This window comes from Hemicordylus capensis, chromosome 1 (assembly GCF_027244095.1).
Source record: "Hemicordylus capensis ecotype Gifberg chromosome 1, rHemCap1.1.pri, whole genome shotgun sequence".
Lineage (NCBI taxonomy): Eukaryota > Metazoa > Chordata > Lepidosauria > Squamata > Cordylidae > Hemicordylus > Hemicordylus capensis.
In genome coordinates, this window is record NC_069657.1 from 442,945,815 (window position 1) to 442,968,130 (window position 22,316).

General features: G+C 43.5%; 1 protein-coding gene across 9 annotated transcripts in view; it reads right to left on the bottom strand.

Moving 5' to 3' along the window:
- Window positions 1-22,316, bottom strand: part of CCDC88A (coiled-coil domain containing 88A) — a 249,095-nt gene that overhangs the window by 72,581 nt on the left and 154,198 nt on the right. For all 9 annotated transcript variants that reach the window (XM_053246281.1, XM_053246272.1, XM_053246265.1 and 6 more), the window contains exons 15-17: window positions 16,725-17,795; window positions 15,224-15,351; window positions 2,938-3,079 (exon numbers count right to left, since the gene is read on the bottom strand). In XM_053246281.1, coding sequence (XP_053102256.1) covers window positions 2,938-3,079; window positions 15,224-15,351; window positions 16,725-17,795 — 1,341 coding nt within the window. The remainder of the gene's footprint in view (window positions 1-2,937; window positions 3,080-15,223; window positions 15,352-16,724; window positions 17,796-22,316) is intronic.

Here is a 22,316-nt window from a genome sequence, read left to right on the forward strand (position 1 = left end):
TTGCGGTCGAGCTGCTTCCTCTTTTGATGCCAAGGGCAACAGTTGAGGTGCTGCTTCTCTTAATGCTGTGGGTGACTTGTCCTCTCATGACTGAGATGTGACTGACACTGAAGACATCTTCTCCCAATGTCGATATTTTTTCTCCATCAATGTTGACATCTCTTCCTGTTAAATGGAACTTGCCATTGACTGTGCAATAACCGCATCCCTTGGTTTCATTGTTGATGTTGAGGAACGGTGCAGCTCCAATGTTGACGCTGAAGATGGGGACTTTGCTACTTAGAACCCGTAGGGATACAAATGCAAATGCTTGAAGCAGAGGTGGAGGTAGAGCTCTGATCCTTATGCATCTTAGCTGAAGAGGAGGTAGACATCTCCTCCTCAGAAGCTTTATGCTTCCTGTGGTGGATAAGGTAGAACTCCTTGACATCTTAGCCAGATGCTTAAAAAACATTTTCAGTTGAAGTACAAACTCCACTCAGTGTTGAAGGCTGAGGTTGAGCAGCTGTTGCAGCTCCCAACACTGACATCAATATTACTGGTTGTGGAGATCTTGGCATAGGAGTCAGTGGCCAAAATGCCTGCTTGTAGAGTGCCGCTCAGAGACAAAGTGTCCTTTTTTTCCAGTGTCTGGATCTTGCAAGTTCCTATATTATGATTCTCTCCCAGGCACAAGAAGCAGTAGTCATGACATTCTGTAGAAAGCAATTTGCCCCCACGTTTCTTACATCTCTTTAAAGACTTTTTAACATCCATTGGGACAAAACAAGGTTGTGAGCCTAGCCAAAAGTCCAATTTTACCCAAAAGCACTTAACTGACGTCCAACAAGACCAACAATAGTCAAAATATGTTTCCAGGTGAAATACAAAGTGCTGGTTATTACCTATAAAGCCCTTAACAGCTTGGGTCCGGGCTATTTCAGAGAGCACCTCCTTTGTCATTCATTCATTCATTCATTCAATTTCTATACCACCCTTCCAAAAATGGTTCAGGGCGATTTACACAGAGAAATAATAAATAAATAAGATAAGATCGATCCCTGTCCCCAAAGGGCTCACAATCTAAAAAGAAACGTAAGATAGACACCAGCAACAGTCACTGGAGGTCAGTCATAAACCCTGCCGCCTGTTACGATATTCTTGAGAGGTCCGGTTATGGTTTCCGCTGGCTCGTTTGGTGGCGACCAAGGACTGGGCTTTCTCTGTGGCAGCCCCAGGGCTTTGGAATATGCTCCCTGCTGAAATAAGCACATCTCCTCCTCTGTTTGTTTTCAGGAAGAATCTCAAGACTCTGCTGGTTTTGCAGGCTTTTAATTAGAGTTAATATTACTAATTCAAAAAACTTGTTTTAATAACTATTTTATTCTATTTTTATTGTGTCATGTATTTTAATATGTGACTTTTAAATATTTTAAATTTTGTACACCACCTAGAGATGTACATATTAGGTGATATAAAAATATCATTTTAAAAAATACAGTACAAGTTCAAGCCAAATATCTTAACCAGATCTTTCCAGTTTCACTCATAGAACCAATCCAAAAACCAAGAAGCAGAGTCCGATGCGATGTATGCATTGGCGGGTGCTTTAACTGCCAAAATAAACGATCGTGCTGAGCGCAAGGGGAGATGCAAGAGTGCCACGAGGACCTGGAGTATTCCATCCGTGAGGTCCTGCACAGGCGCAGAACCCAGGATTTTGAATGTCCTACAGATCATGCTATAGATCTATTTGCTTACCAGTTAACATTCTGTTTTAAATAAACATAAAGAACACCCATGAAAAAAGAGGAACCAATCAAAAGCCATCATGGTATCATGGTACAGTATGGTATAATGGAACAAATACAGTTCTGAATTTTCCTTAGCACATTTCTTTACCCTCAAAAGCATCCCTGAAGCCCCTCAATTCAATTCAATTCAGTTTATTATGACCAAAGATCAGCACAAGATCCACAGATAAATTATGTCCTAACTTCACCAAAAATTCAATTCCATATCTGCATTAGAGTTTGACTAATGCCTTATTAAATACTTCTATATCATATTCTGCACTAAAAAGATAATTGTAAATTAAGGACAAACTTCTCAGAATGGCTGCATGATCCAACTTACTAACCCCTACTTTCTGGGCAAAGAGCCACATTTTAAAGTGGTGGTTCTCTTATATTTAGTAGGTGCAGAGTAACTATCCCTTTTCATTCCCAGCAGAGCATCCATCCCAGCAGTTGTTGCTGGTGTCTACCTTCCATTTCTTTTTCGATTGTGAACTCTTATCATCATCTTCATAAACCACTTTGAGAACTTTTCTTTTTTGTTTTGCTAAACACCGCTTGGATTGTGCTAAATTCCTACAAAGCTGGAGTGAGATTGTTGAACCGTACACACAGACACACACACACACAGACACAGACACAGACACAGACACACACACACACACACAAACACCCCTACACCTCTGATTCTCTTTACAATTATTTCTTCTCTCAGCAAGGGCTTATTGAAACACCACAGGGAGAAAACAGTGAGAGTGTTCAGGGTGAAAGTGTGGCTGGTGGAAGGGATCAACATCACTCCGTAGTGCCCCATTGTCCATTAAATTGTGTCCCCACTCACCCAACAGGGATTTGGTGCCACTGCCTACTCACTTCTGACACACAGGTCTGCTGACCTTACACTTAAAAGGTAAACTGATTATTAGTCTCTCTCAAAGATCCCATCCTTGTCAAAAACTGCCTTGTCAGTGAAAATAAAGTGCTACCTGAAATGTCTGCTCCTACAGTCTCAAATATAGTTTTCTTCTGTTCAGCCCACATAACTGGCCTATTGGCCCTCCCTACATTTAACATTTCATAAGTGCCTGTAAAAAGCAAGCAGACTAACAAGAGGATCAGGAAAATCTCAAGATAAGACGACCAACAACACTATTTTCCTTACCGTTTTAAGCTCCTGACGCAGCTGTTGGTTTAGATTTGTTGATTCTTCTAATCGAGCTTCCAAAGCAGCAATTTTTTCTTCTTTTATTTCAAGTGACTTCTTCAGTGTGGACTCCAACCTTGATTCCAACAGTTTGTATTTGCTATTTGATGACATAATTACAACAATGTTATAATGGCCAAGATGAATTTTTTTTAAAAAACTCAGCTTATTCAGGGGTATATCAAGATGTTTTTCATTGGGGAAGCCAATAAAAATACTGGAAGGGTTGTGGGTTAGAGAATAGATACGCCACCATAAAGGGAGTTTCTGGCAAGCAAAAAAAAAAAAAGATACCGGTAGCTAATGATGGCAAAAATAAATTCCAATTCCTGTTTTAATGCATTTTAATTAGAAATGTGTGAGGTTTAAAAGAAAACAATTTATAATATAATTCTTTCCATATATGAAATAGCTGTGCACATTACATTAGCTGACATTGTATGGAGCGCACACACTTTGTGGGATTGTGGGGATGTGCCAGGAGTCCCCCGCACATACATGGACGCTCATGCACACAAACCACACTCCAGATCCCCATTGCCTGGGCTAAGTAAGGGATCCTTCAGGCTTCCTGGGCCCCAGAGAATGCTCACCCACCTCTCTGATTCTCAGGATTTGAACTAGGTTAGACTGATGCACTGTGCACTCTCCCATCAGGGTTGTGAAAGCCTAGCCATCACTGATGCATTAATAATGTCCACCACATACAGAGGATGGCTGAGTACTGCAGTGGGAGATATTTGGCAGTGCATAACAACAGTGCCCTCCCTGCTTTCATTCCTTCAATTGGAAACTCCTTAGGCTTATGAATTCCTCTCCCATCCATCAAGATATTTTTTCAAACTTCAAATCTGTTCATTGAGTGGGCTCTGTTTAATCTTGCCTTATCTCTAGTTTTCTATAATCGCCTATCTGATGGAAGACTCAGATGACAGGGCATGTAGCCATGGGTCTCATGTTGTACACACTTATAACACACCAAGGGGAACTTTGGGGATGACAACAATAGAGGAAGTGTACTTTGAATGAACAATACATTGTCCTTAGAGAACATATAAGAAGAGCACTTTGGTTAAACACTTGCTGCTTTTCAGAACTCTTACAAGTACTTGTCTCAGGCACAACATGCAACCAGAACTTCCACTCCACTACTGGCACAGAGGGGAAGTAACTTGTCTAGGGAGCAAGAGGTGGCCGGTTTGAATCCCCGCTGGTATGTTCCACAGACTATGGGAAACACCTATATCAGGCAGCAGCGATATAGGAAGATGCTAAAAGGCATCATCTCATACTGCGCCAGAGAGGTGAATGGTAAACCCCTCCTGTATTCTACCAAAGAAAACAACATGGCTCTGTGGTCACCAGGAGTCGACACCGCCTCAACAACACAACTTTGCCTTTATAGGTAAGCAAGGTAGAGCAGGAATGCCATGCTTCAAAGAATGAATGCTGCAAATGTATCCAATTTCTCTTCCCATCCTGGCTTATTTTCAAATAGGTTTTGCCTACAAACTATGTTGGCTAACCATTTCTTCCTTCTGCAACAGCAAATGACAATGCCTCCTACCAAGGATACACTTGGTAAGCATACTACCCTTTGGTGAATGCCAGGCACTCCATTCCAGCCACCGCTACTACTGCCCAAACATTCATGATCCCCTTTATTTTTCAGGATTGTAATTTTGCCACATGGAGCTCAACAGTAACTTTGCAAGCTCCATGACAGGTAGTTATCGAAGAGGTGCAGCTAGACACAAATACCTAGCATTGTCTGTGCTGCAGGTTAATTTCTTTTTTATACGCTAAATTTGGCTATTGCTACACCATTTCAAACGCTGGCAATTTCATAAACCCACTACAAGGATCTTGATCTGATCTTCTTCTTCATCTCTCATTTTTTCTTGAAATTTATCTAAGGTTTTATGTGGAAATGTACATGTGCAGTTATAATGCAAAACCCAAGGCCACAATTTCAGAAGCACAAAAGCACAGGAAAAACAAAGACATGTTCTACGATAATAAGGGGAAAAACCCGAGAAGAACCACAAATGATGTCGCAGATGCACTCTAACAGAAGTGGAAGACTGGGAATACAGTCACACTGAAGGGCCAAACAAGACATTAAATGCATGCTTGGCATTTGTTTCTTTTGTTTTTGGAATACAGCTGCCATGAGGAGGAGACACAGTCCAGATCGTAACCAGAGAATATGTTATCATTCTCACATCCCACAGTCTTAACGAAATGTTCTCTCTTGTAATTTCCCCTTTACCCTCTTTGCCTCCACCTTTGTCCCAATCTGGACTGGGCTTCCCTGCAGCTGCTGTTTACACTTGCATACCCACACAGCATTTAATGCTTTGTCTAGTTTAGCCCTGAGAATTCTAATACATAAACAATGCAGAATGCAAATAGACTAGATTGCTAGTGAAAGTTCTTCATTTTGGCTGCACTCCAACAAAAACATAAAGATAGAAAATGAGCTTGATTACAATCCTCTGTTGTGAAGGACATAGAAAGCAAGATTCTGCAGTTCCCATCTCATGTTTGATGAAAACATACAGCATCAAAGAGGAAAAGGAATAAACTATCATGCAGGTGCACAGTTATTTCATGGATGTACTTCAAATGTGTGAACTCAGGACTCAGCGCAGCAGTTGTTTCAAAACCGATACTGTACTTCCTTTTCTTGGTATAATAAAACTGACCTGGTGTTCTTAACCACTCCCTGCCAAATTATGCATTTTGTTTTCTATTAGTAGCTAGGGATTCCTACTGAGCCTTTCTAGTGCTCACACCAGTCAGATGATCTGCATATGATTTTGCCATGTTTCATGTGCTTCCATTTACTATCTGATCATGGGGGAAATGGTACTTGAGAAGGAACAGGAATCTCTTCTGGCTTTCAGACAAGACAATATTTATTATTTAACTTATTTATTTAACTTATATACCGCCCAAACTTTAATCTCTGGTCTAATTCTAGACATAAACATTGACATTTAATAATAAATAGATTTCAGTGTATATCCCACAGGTTCAGAATCTTCCCTCCTAATACAGCATCCCACTTAAAACATTGGATTTTTCCTATACACTATACATTTTGAAAACAATGTAAACATATAAAATCCTTCTTTCCTCAAACTCCTGCTCGTATGGGAACCTACCATTCTAACAACAACATGCTTGTGTTAATCAACACCTCCCAATCCATCCTATCCTCTTCCTCCTAAATACAGCTTCCTAGTTCCAATGGTTGTCCAATATCACTACATTCATTCTTCCTTCACCTAATCACTCTACAACAGTACTGACACCCCTCCTCCCATGGCGAAACAAAAGGCAAGCATTCTTATGCCCTTAAGCAGTTGCCAGGAGCAACTGCAATGACTGAAGGACTAAGTAGGAGCGTAATCTCTTGGGTACAAAAAAAAAGGAAATGACATTTTGGGGGGAAAGCACTGAGTAGAAGCTCACATTGCCCCAGCAAACTGAAACTATAGATTGGATACATAAAACCTAAAAGCTGGCTACCTCTTGAAAAAGTAGGTTTTGAATCTGCCACTATCATTATGTCAATCAATGCTAATAACAGACTACACTGCCAGACATTCTCTTCAATTGAGAGGAATACTGACAGGAGGGCTGGTCAGAAGCTGGAATACTCTGTTTTTCATAACACTTATTCCACAAGGAACAGGAAACACAACACCAACTAGAGGAAAACAGATGTTTATATGCCATTAGCTTCATACTGGCAGGTGCAGTTGACTGTAAGCCAAAAGTGCTTTCAGGGAGACAGTTGATGCTTCTCTGTCTGGTGTAGGACATGAAAGCAGTTTCTTTTTTTCCTGGTAGGGTCATGGCGGCTGAGGGACAGGATTCTATTATCACAAAGTATGCTAAATGAAGATGTTCCTTTATTGAGCACTCAGTGAGGCAGGATACAGCAATTGTGAGCTAGCCTCAAATATAAATGCAGAGGTCCCTTGAGATCCTCCAAATCTAGCGTGTGAAAAGCCAGAGTATTCTGATAGAGAGATACTTTATTTACGGCCAATGGCCAAAACAAAACAACACCACAAAGAATAATTTCCAGCATTCATCATTCAGTATTCTGAAAAAGTAAAAGTTAGTCTGCTGTGAGATACGGTGCACTATTTTAGCATTAAATCTTTTTTCACTTTTTTCACAGATTAGTTAAGACCAATTGAGACCAATTAAGAGTCCGAGCACTTAAGTGCTCTGACTCTAAGAACTGCAGTGTCTACATCCTGGATATTCATTAATATTTCTAAATATAGTTAGCGGCCCTCACCTATTTCAGGAGGAGAGCTGGTCTTGTGGTAGCAAGCATAAATTGTCCCCTTTGCTAAGCAGAGTCTGCCCTGGTTTGCATTTGAATGGGAGACTATTGTGAGCACTGTAAGACATTCCCTTTAGGCAACAGGGCTGCTCTGGGAAGAGCAGCTGCATGATTGTATGCAGAAGGTTCCAAGTTTTTTCCCCCCGTGGCATCTCCGGATAGGGCTGAGGTCCTGCCTGTAACCTTGAAAAAGCCACTGCCAGTTAACATAGCTATTCTATGCTATGTAGACATAGGAATATAGGAAGCTGCCATATACTGAGTCAGACCATTGGTCCATCTAGCTCAGTATTGTCTTCACAGACTAGCAGCAGCTTCTCCAATGTTGCAGGCAGGAATCTCTCTCAGCCCTATCTTGGAGATGCCAGGGAGGGAACTTGGAACCTAGATGCTCTTTCCAGAATGGCCCCATCCCCTAAGGGAAATATCTTACAGTGCTCTCACATGTAGTCTCCCATTCATATGCAACCAGAGTGGACCTTGCTTAGCTAAGGGGACAAGTCATGTTTGCTACCACAAGACCAGCTCTCCTCTCAATACTGAGCTAGATGGACCAATGGTCTGACTAAGTATATGGCAGCTTCCTATGTTCTTCCTATGTTCCTATTTCTGCTGCATAGATTATAGGTCCTCAGAACCGTCTTAATCGGCATATTCTGTACATACATTCTAAAAAGCACTAGCAGTATCTACTATATTTTAATATGCTATGAAATTTTGTGATGGTGGTGGTGAACTCTTTGGTAGGAACTGGCTGAGATGCACTGATATCATGGAAAGTTAATGAACATTCCAGTTTCTGAGGGAGTGAAACTGTTAGTAATTGAATGTTCATAAATTGACACAGCTCAGTGAAGAAACAAGAAGTCACTCAAACTGAGGAACAGTCCTCACAGCCTAGCTAGATAGGGGAGACATTAAATATTAGAAAGCAGAGTCTTAGTATAATGTAGGACAAAAGCAAATGCAACTGAAGGTCAGATACAGCAAAGGAAGCCCCATAAGGCTACCCACAAGTAACTGCAGCCAGCTTTAGTTTTGTTTTAGACTGTATCCAGATGGCAGCTTCCCCCATGGCTGATCTTGACATTTGATACGGAGTCTTATGTTTGAAATAACATTTGAATGAACATACTCTACACATAGTTCATAGCGATATTTCTTCTGAGAAAGTATTAGCTTGATTAAAAAGGAACTTTGGTAGACTTACCATGAAGGTTCTCTCTTCCCAGTGTACAGAGGGTATTCTTTAAGTGGGTTGTCACTCCCACTTGCTCCCAGGAGACAGGACCAAACAATCTAATCTTGAGGAGCCCCTTATGTCCTCTCTGGAGTCTCCTCCCAGAAAGAGAGATGACTGTCTGGTAAACAATTGAAGGAACGAAAGCTCCAGGAATGGCAAAAGGAGGAAAAGAAAAAACAAGAACGGCATCCAGAACAAACGTCAGCAAACAAGAACAGCAAAGCCAAACCACAAAGGTGAAGACAATAGAGAATAGAAGCCTAAAAGAGTGGAAACGATCAAACTAGCCAAATAAGCAACAGAATACCAAACCCATAAACCTCGGGTGGGTCGGATACCCTCTATGCACTGGGAAGAAAGAACCTTCACAGTAAGTCCACCAGTGTTTCTTTCTCCCCCAGTGTGTGAAGGTATCCTTTAAATGGGATGTACTAAAGTGGTTGTCACCAGGAGTGAGGGTGGTTTATGCAGATAGTGGGGGTGGGGAGAACAGATTGAAAGCACCAGATTACAACTATGTGGAGACCTCTTTCTGTAGAACTGTGTGTCCGAATGCCACCTGTGGAGATTGTAGTGCTTGACAAAAGGAGACAAAGACGACCAGGTTGCAGCCTTACAGATTTCTGCGATGGGAGGACAGGTCTTTCAATAGCTACTAGTCTGGTGGCTATAGGCCACCTCTAGCCCAAGAGGCAGGATGCTTCTAAATAGCAGCTGCAGGGAAGCAACAGCAGGTGAGAGGGCATGCCCTCACCTCCTGCTTGTGAGCTTCCCAGAGGCATCTGGTGAGCAACTGTGTGAAACGGGATACTAGACTAGATCTAGGGCTGTTCTTATGAGTGTTAGCTGAAAAGGCAGCAGAGGTGGCTGCGCTCCTGGTGGAATGAGCTGTGAGCTTGGCAGGTGGGCCTAGCCCTAGAGCAAAAGACTCATATGCTAGGGAAATGCAGGCTGTTATCCATCATGCCAGGGTGGCTTTAGACAATTTGGAGCCCATGGTGGCCAGCTGGAAAGAAATGAACAGGGTGTCAGTCTGATAGAAGTCCTTTGTGCATTTAAAGTCAATTCTGAGAGCCCTTTTGATGTCCAAGGTGTGCCAAATCTTTTCCCTGGGATGTTTTGGAGCTGGACAGAATGGTGGTAGAACAATATCCTGACTCCTGTGAAACGAAGAGTTAACTTTTGGACAAAAGGTTGGGTATGTCCTCAAGACTACTGAATCTGGCTGGAAAAGGCACTGGTACTTAATATGGACAACTCTGAGACCCTGCATACAGGCATGATGGCCCCCAGGAAAATAACCTTGTAGGCTCAAAAGGGGCCCACATAAGCACATTCAGAACCTTATTCAGGTTCCATCCATGATGGGAATCTGTGTACTGTAGGCAGCTAATGACAGGATGAGAAGCCAAGGAAGATTTAAAAGACCAATGGAGAACAGATAACAAGGCAGAAGCTTGCCTCCAAAGAGTACTGGGTCTAAAGCCCTTGACAAAGCCAGCTTGGAGAAATCTGAGATCTGTGCAACTGAAGCTTTGAGACGAATGACTTATTTTCTCTTGGACCATTGGACGAACATCGCCCAAGTAGTTTGGTATATTCTCACTGTAGAAATGTGATGTGAAGCTAGAATGGGTGCCCTGGATATATCTAGAGTAACCCTAAGAAGCTAACAGTGTGCACTCAGTTTCCAAGCATGAAGCTGCAGCCAATCCAGCTCTGGATGATGAAGAGGTCCTTGACTGAGAAAGTCTGGTTGTTGTGGTAGAGGCCATGGCGGTGTCACAGAAAGGTCTCCGAGGTCCAAGAACCAGAGCCTCCTTAGCCAGAATAGAGCCACCAAGATTAGGTTGGCTTCCTGTTCTCGGAGTTCCTGGAGGAGCTATGGAATCAGAGCAAAGTGGGGAAATGAGACCAGGAAGACATCAGAATGGCTGTCCCCTCCACTAATGATACTGATATCGAGTGAAGAACCTGGATGTTTGTTGAGAGGAGAGGCACAGAGGTCTAGTACTGGGTATCTGAAGTGGTGGCCGATCAGAGCGAAGACTTCAGTGTGCAACAAACACTCTGCCTGGTTTACCCTGTGCCGACTCAAGCAGTCTGCTTCCACGTTTTGAACTCCACTGAGGTATTCCACTACAATGGATGCAAGATGTTTCTCTGCCCAAAATGAATAGCTTGTCAGATGGATTGACATGAGCCTTTGTGGCCACATTGACAATCCTGACTATCATGTGCTTGCCCAAAAATACTTCCTGAAAGTTGCTGAGTGTCAAGCATACTCCCCTCATCTCCATCCAATTGATACTGTGTTGAGCCTCCATGGGTGACCAGGTGCCTTGTGATGCAGTGGGCTCCCCAGCCCAACATGCTGTCATCTGTTGTGATCAGGACTCTGGATGGTTCTTTGAGTGGAACTCCCCAATTGAGAATAGATGATGCCCACCACTGGAGTGAATGTTGGATTGAGGTTGAGAGGGGAAGTCACAGATGGTTCCATACCATAATTTTGTCTTGGTAGGGGAGAAGTAGCCACTGCAGGGGTCTGGAGTGCCACCTGCCTCATGGTACTAAGTCTATACACAAAATCATGCTCTCTAGAAGGCAAGCTAGAGTCACAAGGTCTGTTGATTGCTAAAGGTAGGAGCTGTATGACTTGGGATCTTAGTTTGGAGATGTGTTCTTGTGAAAGGGGAACTGTCTCCTGCTGACTGGTGACTGCTGACTGGACCAGTAGATCATCCAGGAAAGGGTAGACATGAAGGTTCTGGAGACACATCTGGGGGCTACCAGGGCAACCATCAGCTTCACAAACACCCTGGGGGCCGAGGAGAGCCCAAAATAGATATGTGAAGGTAAGCCTCCTGAAGATTGATGGAGGTCAGGGAGTCTTTCTGGATGGCTTGGACGATGGCATGCAGTATCTCCAGCCTGAATGTCCGCTTCTTCATGAATGTGTTGAAGCATTTCAGGTCTACCTCTGCTCTCCAGGCGCCGTCTCTTTTGGGCACCAAGAATAAAATAGAATAAATGCCTCAACATCTGTTGATTGATATTACTGATTCAATGCCCAGATGTGTAGCAGGTGATGAATGGCTTGATTCATGAGGCGATGTTTCTTGGAGTTCCTGGAGAGCAGGGTGGACCTGAAATGAGAAGAGCTGGTCTTGTGGTAGCAAGCAAGACTTGTCCTCTTAGTTAAGCAGGGTCTGCCCTGGTTGCATATGAAAGGGAGACTAGAAGTGTGAACACTGTAAGATATTCCTCTTAGGGGATGGAGCCGCTCTTAGAAGAGCACAATGTTTCAAGTTCGCTCCCTGGCTTCTCCAAGATAGGGCTGAGAGAGATTCCTGCCTGCAACCTTGGAGAAGCTGCTGCTAGTCTGTGAAGACAATACTGAGCTAGATGGACCAATGGTCTGACTCAGTATATGACAGCTTCCTATGCTCCTATGTTCTGGAGGCATGGATTGAAAGTCTAGGGAATAGCCTTCATTGGCTGTGGAAAGAACCCACTTATATTGAGTGGAATATTGCCAGGCCTATAGGGAAGTGGTTAATCTTCCTCCAACAGGCAGAGATAAGAAGTCGTTTTTTAGGAGAGCCCTAAAGACCTACCTGTTCAGCCTGGCCTTCCAGTGCTCTTAAATTGTTAAAGAGTCTTTGATGTTTGTGAACCGCCTTGAGCTATTTTGTAAGGGCGGTCTAAAAATCGAATAGATAGATAGATAGATAGATAGATAGATATGTTTGGTTAGACTGCTGAGATCTAAATGGATGCCTGGTTCTGGAGTTCCAGGTTGTGCCCCAAGCTAGTCTTGTGGTTCTGGAGTCCCTGGGACTGTTGTAGAAGCTCCTGTTGGGATGACAATTAGACTGATTAGGTCTAAAAGGACTTTTGTTACCCTGTCTGGTAGATGGCATAGCTTTCTTCTTCTTCTTGGTCTTCACAAGGAAGTCAATGAAAAGACTTCCATTGTCAGGCCTATTCAGTCCATCCCTGGTCCATCTACTCTTACCGATTGGTGGGTAAGGATGGGTTCTGTGGCAGACCTGAAAGTGGCAGGGCCAGCAACAGGGGAACAGGTGGTAAAACGGGTGCTGAGGGGCGGGCAGGTGGTGGTTCTCTCCTCCTCAGTTCAGTAGCTATCAAATCCTTTATCCATTGAAATAAATCTGGTGGTTAACTCTTCTCCATGTAATAAAGAAGAGGAAGGAGAAAGTGCCACAGGTAAAGATGGTTCCCTTGGGGGAGGGGAGAGGAGGGGTCATCCAAACCAGCCGGATTACTAGTTATTACTTGTGCCATAGTAATGATGGTGATAGGGTGGCTGGGCTCCTCACGTCAGAGGACGCTGAGTGCTGTGAAGCAGCCTGATCCCCATTCAGAGCCAGGGTCACGTTAAGAAGGGGTGCACCTGGTTTGGTTGCATATCCTTCCCTATCAGCGGCCTTTTAGGTCCCGGAGTCGGGCCTAGCCATAGACGGAAAGGGGGGGGGGAGGGACTGGCAGGGCTGTGAGCATTATAACCCCAGAAAGCGCCGGAACAGCTGTGAGGGGAACAGGTTCCTGCTCTGTCATGTTGTGGCACTGTTGAGAGGCCTGTGGTCGGTCCTGAACGTGCCTCCTGTGGCCAGTAGGATCATGAGAAGGCGGGTTGTGTGGTCTTTTCTGGGCTGTTTGGTTGTGGCCCCGTCTTCTGTTACACTCCCTGCCTCGCTCAAGGCTTGTAGCCTGGTCCAGCTCAGAGTCCTCGGATAGCGAGGCCATGAAAGCGAAGCTGTGAGCACTGCATGGCACCAAAGGGCATAAGGAAAGAAGAAGAGAAGATAATTTTTTTAAAAAATTAAGGGAGGAAAACACACGCTGAGGGAAGCAGGTGAGGCTGGGAGCAGAAGAAACACAGAAGGAGAACAAACGTCAATCAAACTTGCTAACTTGGCAAAGAGGCACCTTTTAACATGGTGATTCTCTTTATTTAGCAGAGGGAGAGTAACTGGCCCTATCCACCCCCAGCACAGTACCTCCAGTGACTGTTGCTGGTGTCTGTCTTACGTTTCTTTTTAGAGTATGAGCCCTTTGGGGACAAGGATCCATCTTATTTATTTGTTATTTCTCTGTGTAAACCGCCCTGAGCCATTTGGGAAAAGCCAACAAACAATGAAAAAGAAAGCGAAAGTAGGTCGGAGCTTTTCAATGGTCCTGTATGTTGGAGCAAGACAGGACCGGAACTGAGAGGAGACTCCAGAGAGGAAGTAAGGGGCTCTTCAAGAGTACATCATTTGGTCCTGCCTCCTGGGAACAAGTGGGCATGACAACCCACTTAAAGGATACCCTCCTACACTGGGGGAGGCCAGGCTACTGGACGCTAAGCGAGCACCGATTATCTAACTTGAACCAACCACTGGATTTGGTGCAAGTTCTTCTTGAGTCAACAAGAACTTCTACAGTCTTTAAAGCTGTTACTTGTCTTGAAATTACATTTTTATGTGCCACTGCTTCATTTACTATTATTAAAAAATACAAGCCAGAATTAAATAAATCTATTTTATATTCCATCCAGTGGCCTATGATTTGGTGGACATGGGTATATCAATACAGTTTTGAGGGTGATCTTTTCCCTTCTTTTTTCATCTGATGCACTGAATAAGCCTGGCATCTGAATAACCTTCCACCCATAGGTACGCTTAATAGTGTAAGCCTGCTGTGAGAATTCTGTATTTAGCAAATACAATTATGAGGAACACTGAGCTTGATCCAAAGTTGCATGAGCAAAAGGCCACTTGCACAATGGGTGATCTTCCTTTTGCACAACTCTGGATCCAGCCAATGATAATCTACTGATGTTGATGCTATTATAAACTTTTCAGAGCAAAGTAGTAACATAGTTTTTAAACATAGGTTTCAGAATCATGAACACATTTTCAGATAAGAAAAGTGAGGATAAAAAATGAAGAAAAATATGTATACATTTATAACATGAATCATACCATATGCATTCTGAATATGCATAAATGAATACAGGTATGAAGCAGAGCTACTCGCTGTAATGTGTTGGATTTCATGTGCCCTTTGCAGCTTTGTTTTATTCCTCTGCTACTCTTTGCTCATTTGACACACATGCATACAATGAACAGAAAAACAATCTACAGACAACAGTGGTTCCACTAGCAAATAAGTATATCTGCTTGCACAAGCACATTTATTCACAAGCAAATGTGAAACACTGTACTGGAGTAACCAGTTGCATAAATTTACTTGCAAGTAGGTGTAGCAGTTTAAAGTATAGCAGACATGTTCCTCACATTGTCTGCACACACACTGCAAGGGCAAGTTCATATTTTCAATGAGGTACTGACTAAGACAGATCATCCTGGAGAGAATCTATTTATGTGGTCACTAAGAGTTGACACCAACTTGACGGCATTTAAATAATCAATCAATCAATCAATCATCAATCAATCACTGACTTCCCTTAAAACAAAAGTAAAAGTAGAGCCTGGAAGAAGTGCACATTGGATCAGCTGTACAAAGTACATTCAACTATATACCCAGGGGAAAACAGCATAGCAAAATATCACAAGGAACTAATCACAACCTACAGTATTCCAAAGAGGCCTTATACTCACCTGTCATCAGTACTCTGCTCATCATGGAGAAGACGCTCCTTATTTAAACCTATTTTTTCAAGTTCGTATGTAAGCTTTTCTAAATCATTATTCATCTGCTGTGTCTTCAGCTTTTCATTCACCAAATCCTTTTCCAGAAAAATAAGAGAGCCATCAAGCATATGAAACCAAGTATCAGACAGACAACAGATTTTAAGGAGTCCTGAGTGGTTCAAGAGAGGCATCACTTCTATGGTATACAAAGATATTTACTGTAGTTGCCTCATCAAACAGGTTTTGCAGTACAAAATTGCCAAATCTTTGTACCATAGGTGATAATAAGAGGGTTATGCATATGAGAAACATTGGTACTTTCAAGCTACCTTCAATTCTCTGAAGAAAAAAATGGGTTTTACTCCAACCCATCCAACCCAAATGGGTTTTACTCTGTCTGCAGCTGCCACCAGCTCGTCTGGTGGCCACTCAGGGACAGGCCTTCTCCGCTGCTGCCCCGAGGCTTTGGAATGCGCTCCCTAGTGAAACAAGAGCCTCCCCATCTCTGACAGCTTTTTAAGTCTTTAAAAACACATTTCTTCACCCAGGCTTTTAATTAATGTTTTAATCGTTTTAATGCTGTTTTAAAGTATTGTTTTGAAATTTTTAAATTGTTGTAGTGTGTGTGTGTGCCCCCCCCCATTTTTGTTTTAACAAATGTTTTCCTTTGTTTTTATTCTGTTGTAAACCGCCCAGAGACATAAGTTTTGGGCGGTATAAAAATGTTTTAACAACAACAACAACAACAACAACCTCCAGTGGAGCACTGCTTCACCATCAAAAACCCCTTCCCCTTGCAGAAGAACTGCACTTTCTCAAGGAACATTTCCAACCCTGGAAAAGCCCCTTGCATAAGCACAAGTCTCTTTCTACAAAGAGAAGGCACTTCTGACAAGGAACCAGCACTCCACAGAAGACTGGTATACAACACCATTATCTTCAGGCTGACTGTATTGACATCTGGTTAAATCAGCAATTAAATCCTAAAGGTAAATTTAAATTGATTTTGTGTTTGTTTACATCCTTTATGTTTGCTTGACATTTTAAATCTGTGGACATTACATTAAGTTAATACATCCAGCAAGGGAGTTCTACTGCTAAACAAATAAGACCTTGGAATAATGCAGTCAACAGCAGCTTCAGTACTGCAAGGTGGAGGCAAGTGCTTCCTTGCATTGTGGTGCATGAGCCTTTAAAATGCACATATGTAAGGCGGGGGTGATGTTTCTGCCTTACATTGCACACAAAAAGTGCATGAAGTAAGACTTGCACATCCTCTGTTGCTACTTCTTTGCAACATCTGAAGCAACCCTCAATATCTAAATGTTCATAAAGTCAGAGACTTTACAACCACAATTAAATTGTAATTGCATGAAACCACTGTATTCTCTTTATACTACAACTTCATGTAATGTAATACATTATCTGTACATTACACTTCATTCTGATATATAATAGGGAACATTACCTCTCGCAATGTGACAAGTGTTTTCTTGTCAATGGTGGCTCTTTTTACAAGCTCTTTATTCTCTTTTTCAATCTCTTTTAGTCGAACAGAAGCTTCTTTACATACACCAATTTCTTTCACCAGTGACTTGTTCTCTTTTTCTAGGTTACAAATTTTCACATTATTTTCTTCTAACGTGCTGTCCTTAATGTCTGCTTGTTGTCGAAGCCGCTTATTCTCTTTTTCTAACTGCTTTTTGTCTTTCTCCAGCTGAGAGGTCTCTTGCTCCAAAAGCTTATTCTCCTTCTCTAATTTTTCTAGGCGCTTACTAGAGATTTTGAGCTCTTCCAGGTTTTTTTGTAGGGTTTGATTTTCTGTCTCTAGATCCTGCAATTCACATTCCAAATGCTGTATCTTTTTATTGCTGTTTTCTAGGGCTTTTTGCAGCCTTTGGTTCTCTGTATCCAAACCTTGGTAACTGACTTCTAAACGTTCAGTCTTCTTACAAGACGTTTTCATAAGCTCCAGGCTCTTCTGAAGCTGTTCTTTCTCACTTTCAAGTTCTTTATTTTCTAGCTGTAACTGAGCCATTTTGATGTTTGCACTCTTCAAAGATTCAACTGTTCTTCTGAGTTCTAAATTTTCTTCATCAAGTTGTGCATTTTCTTTCTCTAATGACTCTAACTGAAAGCTGAGATTTTTCAGGCTATCTAAAGTTTTCTTCAGCTTTCTATTTTCAACTTCGAGAGTGGCATTTTCTTGTTCTAAAGCATCTATTTTTTCACATGTAATCTTTAGATTGGTAATCTTTTTCTGTAACACTTCATTTTCTTTTTCAAGATGATGAACTTCCTTCTCCATCTCATCTGCTCTTTCTCCCTTCTCTTTATAATGTTCCAACTCTTTTTTAATTTGCTTCTTTTCAAATTCTATCTTATTTAATTTGCTACTTGTCTCTTTGATAGATTCATGGAGAATTTTATTTTCTTTTTCAATATCTTTGACTCTTGCTTCAGCACTGATCTGTGAGCGCTGTCTGAGGGAAGCCACTGTTTGATTCAAATGCTCATTCTCCTGTTCCAGTATTTTAATCTAATTAAAGTGAAAAATGAAAATTTTAATCAAAATCAGGCTAAAAATATTTTTTAAGACATCAACATGAAAAAAAGTTCTATTAAAATTCTTTCAGGAGTTAAACAGCAATACAGTAGTAATATGTCAGCCTGAATTCTAAGTATTTAGCTTGTGTGAAACAATCACAGATCTCCTTCACCATACCCACTCGACCCAAATTTCAGCTCACTTTCAGTACTATTGGACGGCAGGTATTCTGGAACCTAGAAATACCCATTTAAAGTCCAGGTATAGTTATAGCATCAGGTAGGTCTTCCTCTGACATCAATGCTGAGCTTGGAAGGCTAAACTGTTCAAGTTGGCAGGTGACCTCTTGGCCCCCAAATCAGGTTTGTGTTACCCAGAGCAGCAAAAAACCCCAGGTTGTTCACCTGTAACTAATGATCTGGTAGAGATCCATCGACACCCATAAGAGTGGGTTTTGCGCCTGTGCAGGAACCCCCGCGGTAGCCATGCCTCAGCTTGTCGAGGCGTCCAAGCCCCGTCCCCACGCAGAGCATGCTATTTAAGAGTGGGCTGGGCGCCATGTTCCTCAGTTCTTTGGACGACCGCCGTGGAGGACCATCATCCGGCGAGCAGGTGAGTTCATATTTGATGGATCCAAGGGCAACAGCAAGCATACCGTTACACACATAGTAGAGCACCGCTACTGCAGAGGGGTAGGATGGGAGGGTCTTATGGGTGTCGACGGATCTCTACCAGATCATCAGTTACAGGTGAGCAACCTGTTTATCTGGATCGAGATCCGTCGACAGCCATAAGAGTGGGTGTTTAGCAAGCTCCTCATAGAGGACGGTGCAGTAGTGGTATTGTAACACCCTTTTAAGGATGCTTCTCCCAAAGCTAGCCTCTGCAGCAGAGTGCACATCTATGGCATAATTTTTTGACAAACGGGAGATTAGATGACCATGTGGCTGCTTTGCAGATGTCCAAGAAGCTAACTCCCGAGAGGTGTGCTGCTGAAGAAGCGTAAGCCCGCGTGGAATGGGCTTTGACGGCTTTTGGAGCTTTCTTCTGTTGTATCTTGTAAGTGAGTAGGATGAGGTTAACTAGCCACCTAGACAACCTTTGTCGAGATATTGGCGAGCCCTTGGCCGAGCCGCTGTAGGCTACAAAAAAGGTGTGTAGTGGCTCTGAAGTCCTTCGTGCATGACATATAGAATAAGAGAGCTCTATGGACGCCCAGAGAGTGCATGGACCTTTCCAGGGTCGATTGCGGGTTCCGGGAAAAGGTAGGAAGAATAATATCTTGTTTCAAATGAAATTCCGAAACGATCTTTGGTAGGAAAGAGGGGTCCAGTCGCATACGGACTTTGTCCCTGTGCAATTGTGTGTACGGGGAATTCACCCTCAAGGCTGTAAGCTCGCTGACACGATGAGCTGTCGTGATCGCCACTAGGAATGCGGTTTTCAAGGAGACCATCTTAAAAGGTGCTGTGGCCATAGGCTCGAAGGGGGTCTGAGTTAGCGATGAGAACACCAACGATAAGCTCCAAGGTTCCACTGGCGATTTTATGGGAGGATAGACACTGGAGAGGCCCTTTAAGAAGGCTTTGCTCAGAGGATGAGAGAAGAGAGTCTTCCCTTCATACCCTGGGTGCTGCGATGAGAGAGCAGCAAGGTGGACTCTTATAGAAACATTAGCCAATCCTTGCGATTTTAGGGTGGACAGATAGAGGAGTACCTGACGGATAGACGCCTGCCTTGGCAAAAACCCTTGGGATTTTGCAGGGGTTTTAAAACGAGGCCACTTTTTGTGATAGCTACGCCTCGTGGATATCTTTCTTTGATTTAATAAAATGTCATCTACAAGCCTATCCGCCAAGTGGTCAGGCAGAGAGTTTGAGCATCTGGGTGAAGGATGAGGCCGTCGTCCTGTGAGAGGACGTGTGGGTTTGGTGGAAAACGATGAAAAAGGTTCTTGGACAGTCTGCATACCTGCAGGAACCATGACTGCCTCAGCCACCATGGCGTCACGAGGATGAAGGGTATCGGGCACGCCAGGAGGTGAGCCACCACTCTTGCGATTAGAGGTTGAGGAGGAAACATGTACGGTGTCTCCTTCATCCAGTCCAGTTGAAAGGCATCCCCCAGTGACTCTGGGTCGTGACCTGCTCTGGAGCAGAAACGGGCACATTTCTTGTTCTTCGAGGTTGCAAACAGGTCCACGGACGGTTGCAGCCATCGGCGAAAGAGCGGGTTGATATACTTGGGGTTGATTTCCCATTCGTGATGAGTGTCCTGAAGGAACACTCGACTGAGACTATCCACTAAGATGTTGTCTAGACCCTTGATGTGAGCAGCAACAGGGTATATCCTGTGATGGATGCACCAGTGCCACATCTGGACAGCAAGTGCGCACAAGCTCCAGGAGACAGTACCACCCTGACGGTTGATGTATGCTTGTGCTGTAGTATTGTCTAACTGAACTTGGACACAGGTGTCCTTCAAAGTCGGTAGGAATGATTGAAGAGCAAGAAAGACTGCTAACAATTCCAAAAAGTTTATATGGAGTTGACTTTGGCTCAGGGACCATTTGCCCTATGTCTGTCGACCTGCACAATGTGCGCCCCATCCCAATAGGGATGCATCCATTGTTAGCCAGACTGTCGGTGAAGGGGTCTGGAACGGTGACCCCTCCAAGAGGTTTCTGCATTCTACCCACCAAGAGAGGGATCAAAGAACCGGAGCTGGAATCTCGAGGCATTTTCTCTGACTGTGTCTCACCGGGAGGAAGACAGAGAGAAACCACAGCTGTAGTTTCCTCATTTTCAGGCGGGCATAGAGGATTACTGTATTGCAGGAGGCCATAAGGCCCAGTAAGCGTTGTATGGATTGTGCCGGTTGGATGGGGTGTTGCTGGAACAGAGTCACTAGGCCTCTTATTGAGTTGTATCGTTCCTCCGGCAAGAATGCTTTTTGGCGTACAGTATCCAGTACTGCACCTATGTAGCTCGCCACTTGCATCAGTTCTAGATGAGATTTTTTTCCAATTGACTTGGATGCCTAGATCGTGGAGGACTGATAATACATAGCGGATCTGAGAACGTAACCCGCTTTGGTCCTTTGAGGTCAGGAGCCAATCGTCTAGGAAGGGATAGATGGTGACCCCCTGTGTTCTGAGGTAGGCGATTACTGCGGCCATACATTTCATAAAGACCCTTGGGGTCTGAAGGGCAATACATTGTACTGGTACACTTGGCAGCCGACTGTGAAACGTAAGAATTATCGATGTTGAGGTCGGTTGTTGACATGGAAATAGGCGTCCTTGAGATCCAGCGTTGCCAGGCACTTCTCCCCTTGGAGGAGCGGTAGAATTTGTTGCAGCGCCATCATTCTGAACTTCTTGACACAGATAAACTTGTTCAATTGGCGAAGGTCCATGATGGGGCAGATGCCCCCATCCCGTTTTGGAATCTGAAAAAAACGGGAATAGAACCCATCCCGCCTATCTGCCCAGTGCACCGGGGCAATCGCCCCTTTCTCCAACAGTTCTTTGACTTCCTCCCGTAGTGTAGCAGATGGAGGGGTAAACCTCATTCCCGTGAACCGTGGGATCGACTTGAATTCGATGGCATACCCCGAAGATACGATCTTCAAGACCCAACGGTCTGATGTTATATGTTGCCATGCGGGGGCATGACGTGCTAGCTTGATGGAAGGCTGTGCTAGAGGTAGATCGGTGTAGAGATCCGTCAGTCGAGATGTGATTTCCCCCAGTGGTGGGAATGGGAAGTGGAGAGGTGACGGTGGGCGGACCTGTACCTCAAAGGCGCATTTGAGTGTCCGAGCCTTTGGGACGCTGGGGTTGAGACAGTTTGAACTTGTTTTGGTAAGAGCACTGTTGATATGGCTGGTAGAATTTTCGGGAATTCCTGCGTTCCTGTTGACGGAATGAAGGGTGTTGTTTGTTGTAGGATGAGCAGTATTTTGACGAATATGTAGATGTAGATGCTTGGGATGTGAACATCTTTGTTGTAAATTTGGATTTCTTTAGTTGTTCCATAGTGGCATCAGTTGTTTCACTGAACAGGCCAGTGCCATCGAAGGGGAGGCCTTCTATCTTTTCTCTCACGTCCACTTGTAATGTGGTAGATCTCAGCCATGCATGCCTACGGAGGGTAATAGCAGCCGTCATGGCTCTGGACTCACTCTCAGCCAGATGTTTTGCAATGCTGAGTTGCTGTCTTGTGAGGTCACTCGAGCGTTCCAGGGTTTTACAAAATTTGTCTCTGAATTCCTCTGGAGATAAAGTGTCAAGTTCAGTCTGCAAGTTCTCCCAGAGACCATGGGTGTATTTTGCAGTACATGCTGCATAGTTAGCTACTTTGATGGATAGGCACGCAGTAGAGTAGATTTTCCGACCTAGTAGGTCTAACTTTCTTCCTTATTTTTCAGGCGGAACCACGTGCCGTTTACCAGCCTTGGAAGCAAAAGCACAATCAATTACTAAAGAATTGGGAGCTGGGTGCTTCAAAA